Genomic DNA, 15509 nt, shown 5'->3' with positions numbered 1-15509 from the left:
TAAAACTTCAGGGGTATGTTTATAAAAATAAAAAACTATAGTTCAATTCAGGGGTATGTTTATAAAAATAAAAAACTATAGTTCAATTCAGGGGTATGTTTATAAAAATAAAAAACTATAGTTCAATAAGTATTAGGGTATAAAAGCCAAAGCCTTTACCTGATTAATTATGCCATTGTTCATGCATCGCAAATCCTGTTTTCTCATTCGTGATCATTCTTATGTATAGATTGATTATATTTTATATTTGATTTTTAGTGGAATAATGCATTGTTTCTCTCCGCTCTCTAAATTATATTAGAGTTTTCAGATTCTTACGGTAAGCGAGGGGTATCTACCACCTGGTCAAGAAAATTCTCCTGTTACCCAGTGGTGAGACAACGCAACCACAGGCGGAGGTGCTCAAAAGCCTAAATGGACCCCATAATGAAGCTCCTCGAAGAAGACGAGGTTGTCTCTAATTATATCTCTTCACGAATTATCGCAGATTTTAATAATTTTGAGTTTTATAATTTATCTGTTGCGATGTTCCAATGAACCCAGGACGAGTCTATGCATTCGGGGGCAGACGTTGAGGCGTTCCAGGCTGCGTTAAACCGAGATATAGGAGGCGATGCGTCTACTTCTCAACCATCTGATTCAGATTCTGGTATAAGATTGAACTTTTTGCTTCTTTTTTTTTTTTTAAATTTTTTTTAAGATAAAAAAATTCTGTCTATGCAGTTTTTTCACTCCCAGGTAGAAATTAGATGTAGTTAGCAAGGTTTACAGGTATATTAGCGGCTTTAAGAGTGGCAACGACTTGAGAATTTTTTAAGTAATATGTAGATTGAGAGTGAAATTGGATTTGAGTCTGCAAAAGTCAGTGAATGGTTTGTCAATTCAGTGATTTGAGAGTTCGTAGATGACATAAATTCGGGTCTTCAGTAATGCACCAAGTTGATAATTTTTGTAGATTGTGCAAATGGAATGTGACTATCATTATTAGTGTGAGAATCGGAAAGTGGATTAAGAAATGTTGTCGCTAAACTTTTTTTTTTTTTCGAAAAAAAGCTCTTGTTATTATTGGCTTATAGATGGTTTTTAGCTCTCCGGCCTTTTTGATACTAATAAATAGGGTAAATTTCAGCAACTTGTCATATAGTATAACCTAAATATAAAAAGAAAAGGTTGTTTTTCAGATTTGGTGGAAAGTTGCCCTTGAATTTGTGAAATTTGTGAAAAATATCCCCTAATCTCTTTGTTTTATGATGTTTGCAATTGGAAATGACAACAGCTTTGTCTCAAGGAAAAGAAAGCAATCATGCCTCTGGTCAGCCAATTTTGCAGTGGCAAAATGTAAGCCAAGATGACAATAAACAGTTTCAGTATCAACACGGTCTAGAAAGTGTACAGCAGGAAGAGCAACCTTCGTCAGAGGTGGAGCTAAAGCAACTTGGATCTATTACTGAGAATCAGCAGCCACAGAATGACAGCTCAGTCTCAGAGGAACACAACCGCCTTCTTCTACAGCAGAAACAATCCCAAGATGATTCTCCACAAGCACCAGCAGAACATACTCCCACTCAGGTTCCTCAAACAGCCTCAATGCAGATTTCTGAAAAAAATCCTATCCCAGCACGTGAGCCAGAGAAAACACACAATCAAGGGAGTGAATCTCAATTTTCAAAAATACAGAAGATGGGAAATCAACAGGCAGTGGCCACGGAGCAGGCGAGTAACCCTATGAATCGTGGGAAACAAGTTCCATTTGCCTTGTTGCTTCCTGCCTTAATACCACATCTTGACAAAGATAGAGCCATGCAGCTGCATACTCTATATGGTAAACTGAAGGTTGGTCTCCGACATGTATTTCTTGATCAACTAGTCTGTTTTTCTTGCATGTGATGGTCTAGGTGTCTCACATTTTGTCCTGATTTCTCTGTTGCATAGAAAAACGAAATTCTTAAAGATATATTTGTCCGACACATGAGGGACATTGTAGGGGACCAGATGCTCAGATTGGCAGTAAGTAAGATGCAATCACAGGTAACTAAAGAATGAGCTTAATTTAATTATGATGAAGATAGTACTCTCTTGGTCAATTGAATGTTATTGTCAGGATTAAGTTAAACTAGTCTATCCCATAATCACAGATGGGTACCAAACAGTTCCAGTTACAGTCCCAAGCTTCAGCACGCCAACAGCATTTAAGGATGCCATCTCCAACTGCTGGTGCCACACAATTCTCTGATACCCATTCATTTGCACCACTTCATCATAAAGGTTCCAACTCTACTGCAGATCCAGCTCATGCTCCCGCCTCAACAGTTCAAATGCAGGTGGGTTCAACTTTTGCAATTAAAGAAAACAATGCTCAAAAACCTAGAGAGCTGGAACGTCAACCAGGTTCTCATGGAATACATGCAAGCCAAATGGCTTCCTCCAGTCCAAGCACTGTCAATCAAGAGAGGGAACGCTCTTCTGTTCCTGTACAAGGACTTAACAAGCAGCAACAACAACATTTGCACTTTCCACAAACTTCCTTTCCCATGTATGGAAGTGGCGGTGGTAATTATCACCCATATTCTGCAACAAATGTCAATCCACCTGGATCATCTCTGAAACCACATCCTCATGATTCACAAATGAGGCAAATTAGTCATCCTCAGAACATGGGATCAGCTTCATCAGGAGGGGCAAGCCAAGCCATGAGCACGATTAATGTGCCTAAGTTTGAGAGGCAAAACTCTATTAATGAGCCGGGTAAAGTGCAGGGTGGTTCGATTTCTCACTTTACAAATAGTTCAACATCTCAACAGAACACAGTTCCTTGGCAACCACCAACAAATAAAGAGCATAATTCTGGCCCGTTGTCATCAATGACATATGTAAAGCCAGAGCCGGTTGATCAGGGTATTGACCAGCAGCACAAATCCCTTCCATCTACCCCAAAAGGATTGTCTGTTGCACCAGTTGAACAGGGAAACGCAGTTCCTGGAACAATGAAGGATGAAGCTTTTGAGAAGCAATCTCCCAGAATTGGTTTCCCAACATCTACAAGTATGCTGCCCTCAAATTCAGTGTCTCCTTCCACAACAACACAGCAGGATCCAAATGTGTCGGTAATAAAATATTATTTATCTGGTTCCCGTTGCATTCGGTGTCACCAGTCTTGACACGCAATTTCCCATGTTATTATTGTGTTTCAATCTCCAAGAAAAATTGCTGCCTTTAGGATGCTAATTATATATTTATATTATAAACTTTAACTCCATTTGTAGAATGCTTTTGTTCAATTGTATAAAGCAATTTTTTTAATTTAAGTGATAATATATAGAAAAAACATGTTCCATTTACTTTCTCGCTCAAGTAAGTGAGTAGATTTTGTAGTCTGTATAGAGATATTTATTTAAAGGTTTACAATGATTCAGGGGGTAGCTGCAATATTTCAAATCTGATATGTGATATGGCATGCTTGAAATTCTGATAATTTTGCCAAATCATGATGACGTTAACTTTCTAAGCACATTGACTTAAAAGTGTAGATTATACTACTGAGGAATATCTCTTATGTAATACCTGCTGTTGAGTATGAGGTTTGTGGAGATCAAGATTTGCTTCAGTCAGTGTTGCTGTTAAGGAACATCTGTCTAGCATTGGAATGCCGAAGATTATAAAAAAAATTATTTGAAAAGATAGAAATCTTGAGGTGGAATTCAACTAGGTTGTTGGTATATGCTCACTTAAAAATGACTATCTAAAGAATTGATCCTGATTGATTTTGTTAAGAGCTTCATTTTTGGTCAATTGTCTTTCAAAGATAAAGATCCTTGGATTAGATTTAAAAGGTTTATCTGTCTATATTGATCTCCTAGCAATAGTGGAAAAACACTTAGTTTCTCCTTACGACTCTTTTGCTGTGACATGCCGATCTAAATATTGGTATATTGAGAAGTTCCCTTAGATCAGAATTATAAAACCTTCTCTATGCCAACTCAAAATTTCATTTGTAAATATCATCTTCCAGAGTAATAGTTATGTCTAATGTGCTTGGAAATTAGCATTTTAGTGCATTTATGCTCTTTACGATCCTATCCTTTAGCTCATTGGAAATTTCGGCATTCTATGGTGTTCCCAGGTGATGTGATAGAGCACTAAGAGACAGCAAATGTGCTTTTTATATACCTCCATTGCTTTGTTTTTCCATTTGCTGTATTCATCTCCACTTTTATGTAGAACCTCAAATGATTGTGTTGCTTTAATATTGTATTTACTTTCTTGCCAGTTTGCCAGTTTACTTTCCTATGTAAAATATATGGTGAAGAAAGAGTATGACTTGCTCTTATTTCTTGATGACAAATTTTCCTTGTTGCTTTTCTAATATCAGTTGAGTTCTCGGATTCCATCTGTGACCTCTCCAGCTGGAATTAATGCAAGGACACCTCCAAAAAAACCTTCTGTTGGCCAGAAAAAACCACTTGAAGCACCTGGCTCTTCACCACCTTTGCCAAGGTAAAATAACCCTTTGTGTTGTATAAGTAAATGTGAATTATTTGAATTTGGTTAAACATTATTTTCAGTATAACATGTAGCATCTTTTTGCACAAACAACTTGTGGATATTCATACAGTAAGAAGCAAAAAGTATCTGGGGCCTTTTTGGATCAAAGCATTGAACAACTCAATGATGTTACTGCTGTCAGTGGAGTTAACCTCAGGGTATGATTTTTAGGATCATCACCTAGCCTTTAAATTCAAAATATTAGCAAGTTAAGAAGTTGACCATCTAAACCATTAATTTAAATAGAGTTTTTTAATCCATCTGGTTTTCTGCTTTTAAATAGGAAGAAGAAGAACAACTATTTTCTGGGCCGAAGGAGGAAAGTCGAGTTTCAGAAGCATCTCGAAAGGTTGTGCAAGAAGAAGAAGAAAGGCTGATTTTGCAGAAAACTCCCTTGCAGAAGAAATTGGCTGAGATCAGTTAGTACTCTATACCCCTCTGTTAAATAAGGGATGCCAAAATTGCCGGGCCCAGGTTTAGTACAAATAAGTTTAAAATTTTAAGTTTATATAATTATGCATGAGAAATAAAAAAAAAATTCCTAAAATCCCACCCTAATCTCCAAACAAGACAAAAGATAAAAGGAATCCTAAAATTCCACTCTAGTCCCCACTCATGACACAAACTGACAACGCTCACTGTTGCTTACCTTGCCCAATGTGCTCACACAGTATCTTGCAGTAATGCAAAATGCTACTGCAATTTCACTGACAATAAGTTTCTATATTTCTGCAATTTTATTCATACACAAATTAATCATTGATGTGACCAATTTACAAACTACCCAAAAAAAAAAGACTTTCGCTAATATTAAATACAGTAATTTGTCAGTCTAGTCTAACATTATCTATGTAAACATACTGAAATCTTTATCTGTTCATCCATCTTTCATATACCAAATCTTCATTATTGTCCAAAAAATAGGGAATATAAATCTCATAAAAGTTTTTTGTCTTTTTGTCTTTTTCAGGGTATGTCTTGAGAATAACATGAATAAGTTTTGAAAGTGTTTAAATTCATGTGCAACTCTGCCAGTAGTTTCCCATGCTAATGTAATGGTAGTTCAAGGGGACTAATAGATAAAGCATGATGATGTTTTATCTTAAAAAATCAGTTCACCACTAACAACTTTCGGCAGCTTGAGGAGAGTAGAATTTTTTCCTTTATAACATGTGCAATATATTAGCTTTCCAGACTCTCTAAAAATGTGATTTGCTTAAAGTTTTTTTTCTCAAATCTCACCCTCCTTTTACATAAAACAAATCCTAACCACTAATTTCTCAACCTCTTTTACATAAAAAAAATGACTTTATTTGAGTATCAATTTGTTCACTCTTTTGCATTTGAATTTTTTTAGCAATTGAGATTTGAGACTTTCCTACCTGGGCTTTTTCGCATCTGTAGGGCCAGGTAGGGAATGAGTAGATCTGTCGGGGTGTTAAAAACCCGGACTTTCTGGGCCCAGGCCTAATTCAGGCAAGCCCAGGGTATTGACATTTCTAGTTAAGTAGATGTTCTGTAGTTCAATCTATGCATGGACTTTGTGTTCTCAGAAGCAACCTGTTTCTTAGTTTGATCTTTAGTTTCCATGTATGGCAGTGGCCAAATGCGGTTTGAAGAATATAAGCAATGATGTGGAACGATGCTTGTCTTTGGTAAGATGGTAGCTACTTGGTCCTTCTTTGTAATGCATTGTTTACATGTATACTTATGTAACTGAATCTCTAGTGTGTTGAGGAAAGAATGCGTGGACTCTTATGTAACATAATCAGATTGTCAAAACAGGTTAGTCTTTTGTTTTCAATTTCGTGGCTTGTATTAACTGCCATTATGTTGTTCTGATTTAATTGGATTTTTTGTAGCGGGTTGATCCTGAGAAAACTGGACACCGGACTATTATCACGTCAGATGTTCGACAACAAATTATGATAATGAACCGCAAAGCTAGGGAAGAATGGGATAAGAAGCAGGCTGAAGCAGAAAAGCTCCGGAAACTTAATGAAGTGAGTACTGTTTGTGCATTTTTATATATGATGCATGCAGTACATAAACTATCCATCATACACAAACTTAAAAATGCTGCATTCAGAAATACACCTGCACACATGGACATGCGCACACATCCATGCTTGATATTATCTTCTTTTGGTTGAAGTTCTATATATGTAAATGTTTTTGTAATGCAGCCTGAGGGTGATGGTGGGGTTGAGGGCGATAAGGAGAAAGATGAAGGTCGTTCAAAATCAGTTAAGGTACTAAAGATTTTTCTTTTCTAAGCATTGTGTATATTGACCACTCATACAAATAAAGGAAATCTTGTCCTATATAACTTACTGATGTTTACAGGCAAACAAGGAGGAGGACGACAAAATGAGAACCACAGCTGCAAATGTTGCTGCTCGTGCTGCTGTTGGGGGAGATGACATGCTGTCAAAATGGCAACTTATGGCTGAGCAAGCTCGCCAGAAACGTGAGGGGGGTATGGATGTGGCATCTGGTTCCCAGGGTGGAAAAGATGTCAGTCGCAAACCTCTATCAACATCTGGAAGGAATTTGAAGGATAATCAAGAAACAGAAAAAAGAGGGCATGGAGCTCCAATTGCTGGTAAGTGTGATATAAATTGATTATTAGTCATTCTTTTTTGGACAGTTTTATTTGGTAATCTGCTGGTGTAAGTTGAATCGTTACCCTCACGCCAGTGAATCTTAAAAAAAGAGAATGTATAAGATTGAGCTTGCTATTTGGTGTCTCTGTTTAAATTTGGGTTTCTAACAGTGGGTTCATAGTAACATGTCGGTTATACAAGTCTTCTAGTATTGACTGGATAATTTATAACAGAAAATCAATGCTTGATATGCATGGAAGTCCACTGAAGTATTAGACTGTCTGTAGTGGTATACTTATTGGAGCAGTCTCCTGCATTAGTATACATGTTGACTATGATAACATGCATCACATTGTTTTTGATGCTTCCAACTAAATTCGGTGGTGAATCCTAGTTTTATTTTATTTATCATTCAAAACGGAAGTTTTTATCATATCTGAATATCTGGATATCAGGTTTTGCTAGACCATTATATAAGGATAAGAAACTTCAAATAAGATTAAGGTGGTCTTATCCTCCCTGTAGGTTATGTCTCATTATTGTAGAATGATCCTTATTCAAGAATTAATCAGTCTGTGCATGAAGAGGTCAATTCTTGGCTGATGACAGATTCTTCCTTGCATCTTTTGCACATAGAATGAGTAAGAATGCTTCACAATCATTTCATGTGAAGGGATAAGTTGCCATCAGAGTATACTACGAAATGCATCTCATGTTGAAAACTCTTCTGCCAGCAACATAGAGTGTTTTAGTGGTGATGATGCTACGTTATGTGGCATAATGATCACATGCTTGCTTACCTTGAGACTGAAGGGAAGAAATTAATTTTTTTTTTTTTTTTTGGCCTCATTTAACAATAATGATTTCAAATATTACTACAGATCCCACTTGTAATGTCATTCATCTTAAATTGTCAAGGGAGTGGTGAATTAATAAATAAATTGATTCTAGGACATCTTTGAAGAAATCTTTTATATTTCTTACTGTACTCAGTTGCTGTTTTTGTTTTTCACCCCTTTCTTTGGACAGGTGCTGTTAGAAAATTGGGAAGAAACCAAGTTGTGGTGCCTCAAACTAGGGTGGCCAGAGCCATCTCTTTAAAAGACGTGGTTGCAGTTTTGGAAAAAGAACCCCAGATGTCCAAGTCGACTCTAATTTACCGCTTGTATGAGAAAATCAAACCCGGTTCTGATGCTGCAACTGAATAAAGAATAATAATGACGGTTTTGCTTAAATGTGGTGGCTTATAGCCTGTAGCCTCTGCAATAAGAATCTGATTGCTGTGCAGAATCACTAGGACGAGAATCAGGAGCGATGCTACAAGCTTGAGCTGAATAATTTCACGGTGGGATTGAAACATCAGTGCATTCGGGTTTTGAACCAACTGGCTGGACGGAAGATGTATATCACTCCATTTAAATTCGAATGGTTATCTCCTTGTTTGTTGTCTATTAACAATAATGTTGGCTTGTACTGAATGTTCCAATTCCAGATGTAAATTGTTATCAGAATATTTTAATGCAGCCAAATTTTCAATTTCTTTTGAATTTTACCCATCTATACTTGTATGCCTTCCGGTTTTTCATATTATTTATAAATTTTTAAAAGATTAAAGCGGGTCACATTCAACTCGAATAAATGGTTTTTTATTTCAGCATTTATAAATGGAATAATTTCACTTTTTTAGGAACTTACAAATGCAAGTTTAATCTTAGAAACCAAAAATAAAAATAAAAAAAATTGAAAAACTATTAACTTTAATTTTGCTAGGCTGACACAAGTTAGTTTAATAATTAAGACAGTAAAGTCTGACACATTCTGAACAACAAAAGATGGCCCGACGTGCATGGTATGACCATAATCTGGCTAAATTAGGTTGGCCATAGCTGTTGGCGGCCCAATTTGATCATCGGTTTAATTTGTTAATTTTTAATTTTTATATGTATATTAGTTTTTTTTAAATTAATTAACCTTTTAATTTTTTGATTTATTTAATTATATTATTTTTAAAATTTAGTTTAATAAATGATATATAAATTTTAAATTTTAATCATATAATACATTCTGTAAACTTTTTCAAAGACAATAATATGCTATTGATGTAAAAAATTGTATCGTTATAATAATCGACCAACTGTACCAACCTTATACCTATATAACCATCAAATGACAACTTCCAATTTTACCTTAATATAAAACCTAACATTTCTTCACTTTTTTCCCTATTTCAATTTTTTTTTTCTTTGGATCTATTTTGGATTTTAAAAATCCAATCACTTATTGAAAATTAATCACGGTAAAAATTTGTTAAAGTGACCATTTTGTTTGCAACATTACAACTTTCACCCGATTCTTTGTTTGGGAGTAAACCGAATTTATTAGCATAAATTGTTATGATTTAAGATAAATGTTAGGGTTTAGAATTAAGGTTTAAATGTTTTACAACTTTGGTTAATCTCGTTTATATGTTTATTCTTGTTTTTATGGACGATGCTATGTGTGTTATTGTGATTAATTATATTCAAAAGTATGGATGATTATATTGATTTGTATTATATTTGTTTCTGTGACACTTAGCATGGTTTTCCCAATTTGTATGATTTTTTACTCTAATGCTGGGAAAAATCATGCTAACTAGGGAAAAGTTACTAATCCTGCTAACCCTAGGGAAATCACGCTAATGTTGGGAGATTAGTGACAAGGGTAGTTTGGTAAAAATAATAAGTTGGTTATAAAGGTATAGGGCTGGAAAAGTTGGTTATTTAAAAAAAACCCAAAAATTTAAATAAATTATTAATAACCCTAAAATTAATGGTTTATAAATTGATGCAAAAGTTTATTATAAAAATATTTTATGTAGCAAATTACAAAAGAGCATTGGTTAGATTTCTTTAAATATGTCACATCATATATAAGAATATATAAAGTTATCTGGGTTTTTAATTAATTTTCTATTGTGTGGGCAGTGGATATCTCATAATCACCTTGACCTTACCCCGATAAGGAGAGGACTTTGACTTCGCATTATGTAAAATTAAGATTTAAGAGAGAGTAATAACAAACAAACAAGTAATGATTGAGCTGGTATTTGTTAGAACGATATGAACCGTCAACAACAGTAACACCAAAGGTCAAAACTCGTGAACCTCTCTGTGATTATTTCATTAGAGAATAGGCATGTCAAGAGCTCGTGTCTACGCAGAAGTCAACGTTCACCGTCCGAGAGATTACTGGGATTACGAGTCTCTCGCCGTTCAATGGGGGTAAAATTCCAAACAACTAACCCTAATTGTCTGATTCACTTCAATTACGACTTTGGATTTTCAAGTTTTATTATCAGTTTGTTACTTTGTACGTGAAGATCTGTAGGAACTATTTAGTGTTATTAAAAGCTTGGAAGGCTGTATAGATTGCATTTTAAGCGATCATGAGTTGTGTATGTGTTGATGCATTGAAGTTTAATGGGTTAGGTACTTTGTAGAGTAATTCTACGAATTTTAAATCCATCTGAAAAGCAATAACTTTTACTAGTTGAAAATTGCTAGGCCTTCTGTTTTTGTTACATAATATTTGAGTTCCATAGGAAGTAAATAAACACTTCTCTGGAAGTTTTTACTCTGGAATGAGTTTTTGAGAATTTGCGCATCCCTTTTTAATACTCTATTCTTTTCTCAGTGATCAAGATGACTATGAGGTTGTTCGAAAAGTTGGAAGGGGAAAATACAGCGAGGTTTTTGAAGGTATAAATGTCACCAACAATGAAAAATGCGTTATTAAGATCCTCAAACCCGTCAAGAAAAAGAAGGTGATTTCTTACCCCTTTGTTTTTCTTCTTTTCTTACCTTTTTTACAATCGATGTTCATGTCAAGGTCAGAAACAATGATGTGTGAGTTGTGAAACCGATCCAGCCATTTATTAGTTCTCCTAGGCTTCCTGCTTGACTTAAATGTCCTCTACTGGTTTTTGTGATCATATTCTGCATTCGACCCCCAGAATTCAAGCGTTTCATGATTTAGTATCTTGCATTACCCTTTCTTTATGCTTTTTCCTCAAACTGAGGGACCATTTTTTCACTTTTCAACCTTTAAGCAGCGCTGTATCATTATGTTTAATAGCTTTAAGAATTTTCTGGAAATTGAAGTAACTCTGAAAGCATTTGTGCATAGAATCTGATCCCATGTGAAGTCATAGACCTCACCTAGAGCAAGATTTGTAGCCTTGGTAGCTGAAGTGCAAGTAGAGCTCTCCTCTAGTCAGTGTTTGCATGCTTGGATTGTAGAGTTGTTCGGCAACTCTTTGTTGGATTGTCGGTGAATGTGGCTCTCATTTACTTATTAATGTTGACGGGTGTAAATGTGAATGTGTGAGACAGTGAATGACCATTGCTGATAATTATATTTATATTGCACAATCGTGCATATGCTAATATGTACTGGTGCTACTGCAGATAAAAAGGGAGATAAAAATACTGCAAAATCTTTGTGGAGGTCCAAATATTGTGAAGCTGCTTGACATTGTCCGAGATCAGCACTCAAAGACTCCTAGTTTGATTTTTGAATATGTGAACTATCCCCGTGAATAGTACAGATTTTAAAATTCTGTACCCCACATTGGCAGCTAACGACATTCGCTACTATATATACGAGCTTCTCAAGGTTATTTCATCTGATCTTGTTGAAGCATTTTGATTTTTGAGACTGCCTTTTATTCTGTGTTTTTTCTGTTACTTTTGTTATTATTCAGAATATGCTATTAATTTACCGAGGAAAATTTTGATGCGTCAAAGTTTTGAGTTAAAAATTTTATTTTATTAGGCATATGGAAAATTTTAACTGAGTTCTCCTCTTTGAATGCTCAAATGAACATTTTATTCACTTTATCAATATCTAAATTTCTTCAGTGTATTAGTATGCTAGTGAGCCCCCATCAATAATTATTTTTTAACCCATGTAGTAATGTGGATTGTTTGCACCTTATTACCTTTCCACATGAATGAGCTCTCAAGGAACATCATATAACATAATGTAGACATGAAAGATTGCAAGCAAGCATTTGGGTAAATTTATGACAAGGTAGCCTCTTTGTTGTGTGTGTAAGAAGGTGGAAGCATATTTGTTTGTTCTTATGAAACTTATGAAAATTTATGTGGTTTTGATGCCATTGTTATCAAGAGATTGGTGCAATAACGGGGTGCTTTAGTGTATTTATTGTGAATGGGGATGATTTGATCTGATTCTCTCAAGATATTTGGTGGTAAATCTCCTATTTAAATGGCTGATTTTCTGTATTTTCATTTTGCTTGTTTGGGAAAAGATGGCTTGACATCACTAATTTCTTATGTGTTTTCTCTGTGTTACGGAGCATGCATTCAGTATCTGTTGGTTATTGTATGAAAGGGAGGCATACTTTAGTACTATATAGTATGTTGCATGCTTAACTAATCTTGACCTTTATAATTTCAGGCACTAGATTACTGCCATTCTCAAGGCATAATGCATAGAGATGTCAAGCCACACAATGTGATGATTGACCATGAGCAACGAAAGCTTCGCTTGATTGATTGGGGTCTTGCAGAATTCTACCATCCTGGCAAAGAATACAATGTTCGAGTAGCTTCAAGGTATTCATGATTTCCATAGCTTTTAATTAACTTGTATATATATATTTTTTAAATTTAATTTCATGCTAAAGGTTTTATTTTATGATTTTTTTTGTGAATGTTTATTTAGGCTCTGGCTTTTTCTGTTGAAACTAGTGGATAACTGATGTGTCCTTTGGTCTTATTTGTTAGAAGAATTTGTTGAGACACTAGTATTTTGAGACTGGACTATCTGAACCCACCGGAATCTAGGACAATTTTGTGGTATATTGTATAGTAGTTTTGTGGTAGTTCTCATAGAACTTTGATTAATATGATTTTTAAAGAAAATATTCTGATAAAGTTTTATATGAAACATGGTTCCCTTATTTATCTAACCTTACCAAACTACAAATGGAACTTCTCATACCTGCCTGTACAAAATTATATTACAAACTAATATACTAGTAATAACAGCAGGCCATAGACCACCACCAGGTCTCAGATTGCCTTAAGCATGCAATCAACTGTCTATCACATCAGACAGGTATACCAATATGCAGTGCTAACCATTTAGATGTGCAAAAATGCCTCAAAAATATATATGCTTATAACTTTGATGTGCAAACTAATAGTCCTAACAATGTTTCCCATAACCAGCCTCAAGGTGTTGAGAGGCTGAACTGCATGAGGTCTGGACTTGGGGAAATAGATGGCCTTTTACGAGGGACTGTGCTTATTCTTCCTTCGTTTTGTAGATTTTTTATGTCCTTCAATTATTGTTGGTTTTCTAGGTACTTTAAGGGGCCTGAGCTTCTTGTTGATTTGCAAGACTATGATTATTCATTGGATATGTGGAGCCTCGGCTGTATGTTTGCAGGAATGGTGAGCCAAAAGTTGCCTATTCCATGTATTGTATTTACGTAATGGTGGCACAGTTAGAAATACAATACATTGCTTATTTATTATGAAAGCATCAAACAGTTGTGGTGTTTTATCCCCCTTGCAGATTTTTCGGAAGGAACCATTCTTTTATGGTCATGACAATCATGATCAACTTGTCAAAATTGCAAAGGTAATCTTGTATTTGATGTTTTTTCAAATTATCTAATCGTTTCCATGCAAACTATCACACTCTTCACAATACTGACCTATCGATAAGTGCCTATTTGATTGGTTGTATCTTATGTCAGATGCACTCTCTTTTCAGGTTCTTGGAACTGATGAATTAAATGCATATTTGAACAAATATCATTTAGAGCTTGATCCTCAGCTTGAAGCTATAGTTGGAAGGTATACCACACTCAATTACAATTCTCGTCTCCTTGAGTAAATCCAATTCTTGATTATTTAATTTGATTCAGAACTTGAACAAAGAATTAGAAGCTAGATATGAGTCTGTCGCTATAGAAGGGTACTAAAGGCCATTGTAGGGGTGAAATGTAATTTTGGGTTCAGATGCTATTTGCTGATCCAGAAACAGGGGTTGGCCTGTCCGTATAACTTAAAGATGCAAGTCAGAAACCTTGTTATCATTTTAATCCTGCCATTTCTTCCTTTTGCTTTCTTCAAATAACTCATGCATTTGTTGCTTAATGAATGTTTAAAGTGAATTTTCTGCTGTAGGACACTTATGCTATCTAGCTAATTTATGTTGCAGGCACAGCAGGAAGCCATGGTCCAGATTTATGAATGCTGATAATCAGCATCTAGTTTCCCCAGAGGTCATCTACATTTTTCTTCTTTAATTCTCTTAAAATGATTAAATTAAGATTTGTCTTATTCATTTTGACGGGATTGTTAATTCGATTGGGCATTATTTGCGTGAAATCAGGCCATCGATTTTCTAGACAAGCTTCTTCGCTATGATCACCAGGACAGGCTTACAGCCAGGGAGGCAATGGTAATTTTCTGGATTTAGAACTAGTCATGGACGTCCAAATTTTTTGTGATTAAAGAACAACTTTTTTCTGGCAAGAAAAAAAGGAAGAAACATTTTGGTTTTCATTATTGAAGCTATGATCATGAAGATAGTTTGGACCACAATTTATTTACCTAATTTTCAAATATATAGCTTTACTCCTTAATAAAGTCAAGAAATTTAGAATTTTAGAAAAACTCTACCTGCTCACTGGTTCTTTTAACTGTTCTTATGGTTTTCTAAAAACAGTCTATTTTGCATGGTTATTTATTCTGATTGATCTTTTCTCTATATTTATTTGATTTCAGGCTCATCCTTACTTCTACCAAGTGAGAAATGCAGAAAATAACAGAATGCGCAGTTAGTAACTCGTCTTCTTTGACAGTCCCAACTTGGACCTCCTTTGGGTGAATGTGGTATATGTCTCCTCCCTACTTGATCAGTCATAGTTTACTCTATTGCTAGCATTCGTTATTTTTTCTTGTCTTCTGGCATGTTCCAATTCTCCATCTTTCTGGAGGCACGTTGTACTCTAAAACTCATAATTCTGCTTTTTCTTTTTTTAGTTTACCAGTTATAACATCATTTATCTGTGCTGTAAATGTCCTATTGGATTACCATTTCTGTCCGTATGTTAAGCTGGTCTAAATGTAAGTCTCCTCAGGGTTAAAAAGTGCAGTTCGACCATATGCAATGGTTTTTTTTTTTTTTTTTGTTGTCTCCTAGATATATGAGGTATTCAAACCCACATTTGAGCCTATCTAATTCTCAGAGCACAGACATGTGCGCAATAACTTTTTAATGCTGAGTGAAAATTATCCATCTGCTTGCAAGAATTGTTACGGATTTTTCATTGTCTTT

The 15509-nt window shown here is 35.1% G+C and overlaps 2 protein-coding genes across 2 annotated transcripts; both read left to right on the top strand.

Annotated features, from left to right (window-relative positions):
* Window positions 1-167: 167 nt before the first annotated feature.
* Window positions 168-8731, top strand: LOC116129017 (transcription initiation factor TFIID subunit 4b). Its single transcript, XM_031414751.1, has 14 exons — window positions 168-450; window positions 544-649; window positions 1277-1833; window positions 1933-2028; window positions 2136-3104; window positions 4370-4494; window positions 4613-4700; window positions 4826-4961; window positions 6142-6197; window positions 6271-6327; window positions 6405-6545; window positions 6729-6794; window positions 6889-7147; window positions 8178-8731. Exons 1-14 carry the CDS (start codon window positions 415-417, stop codon window positions 8354-8356), a joined length of 2871 nt encoding a protein of 956 aa, XP_031270611.1. The 5' UTR covers window positions 168-414; the 3' UTR covers window positions 8357-8731.
* A 1445-nt stretch (window positions 8732-10176) lies between these two features.
* On the top strand, window positions 10177-15483 carry LOC116129024 (casein kinase II subunit alpha-2-like). The gene is given in 11 exon segments (XM_031414759.1): window positions 10177-10411; window positions 10824-10953; window positions 11597-11722; window positions 11724-11804; window positions 12612-12769; window positions 13522-13612; window positions 13737-13802; window positions 13938-14020; window positions 14388-14451; window positions 14562-14630; window positions 14957-15483. Coding segments are annotated over 11 exon segments (1011 nt in total). The 5' UTR covers window positions 10177-10325; the 3' UTR covers window positions 15014-15483.
* Window positions 15484-15509: the final 26 nt, after the last annotated feature.

The sequence above is a fragment of the Pistacia vera genome, unplaced genomic scaffold (genome assembly GCF_008641045.1).
Source record: "Pistacia vera cultivar Batoury unplaced genomic scaffold, PisVer_v2 Contig206, whole genome shotgun sequence".
Classification (NCBI taxonomy): Eukaryota; Viridiplantae; Streptophyta; class Magnoliopsida; order Sapindales; family Anacardiaceae; genus Pistacia; species Pistacia vera.
This window is presented reverse-complemented; position numbering and strand designations above follow the sequence as displayed.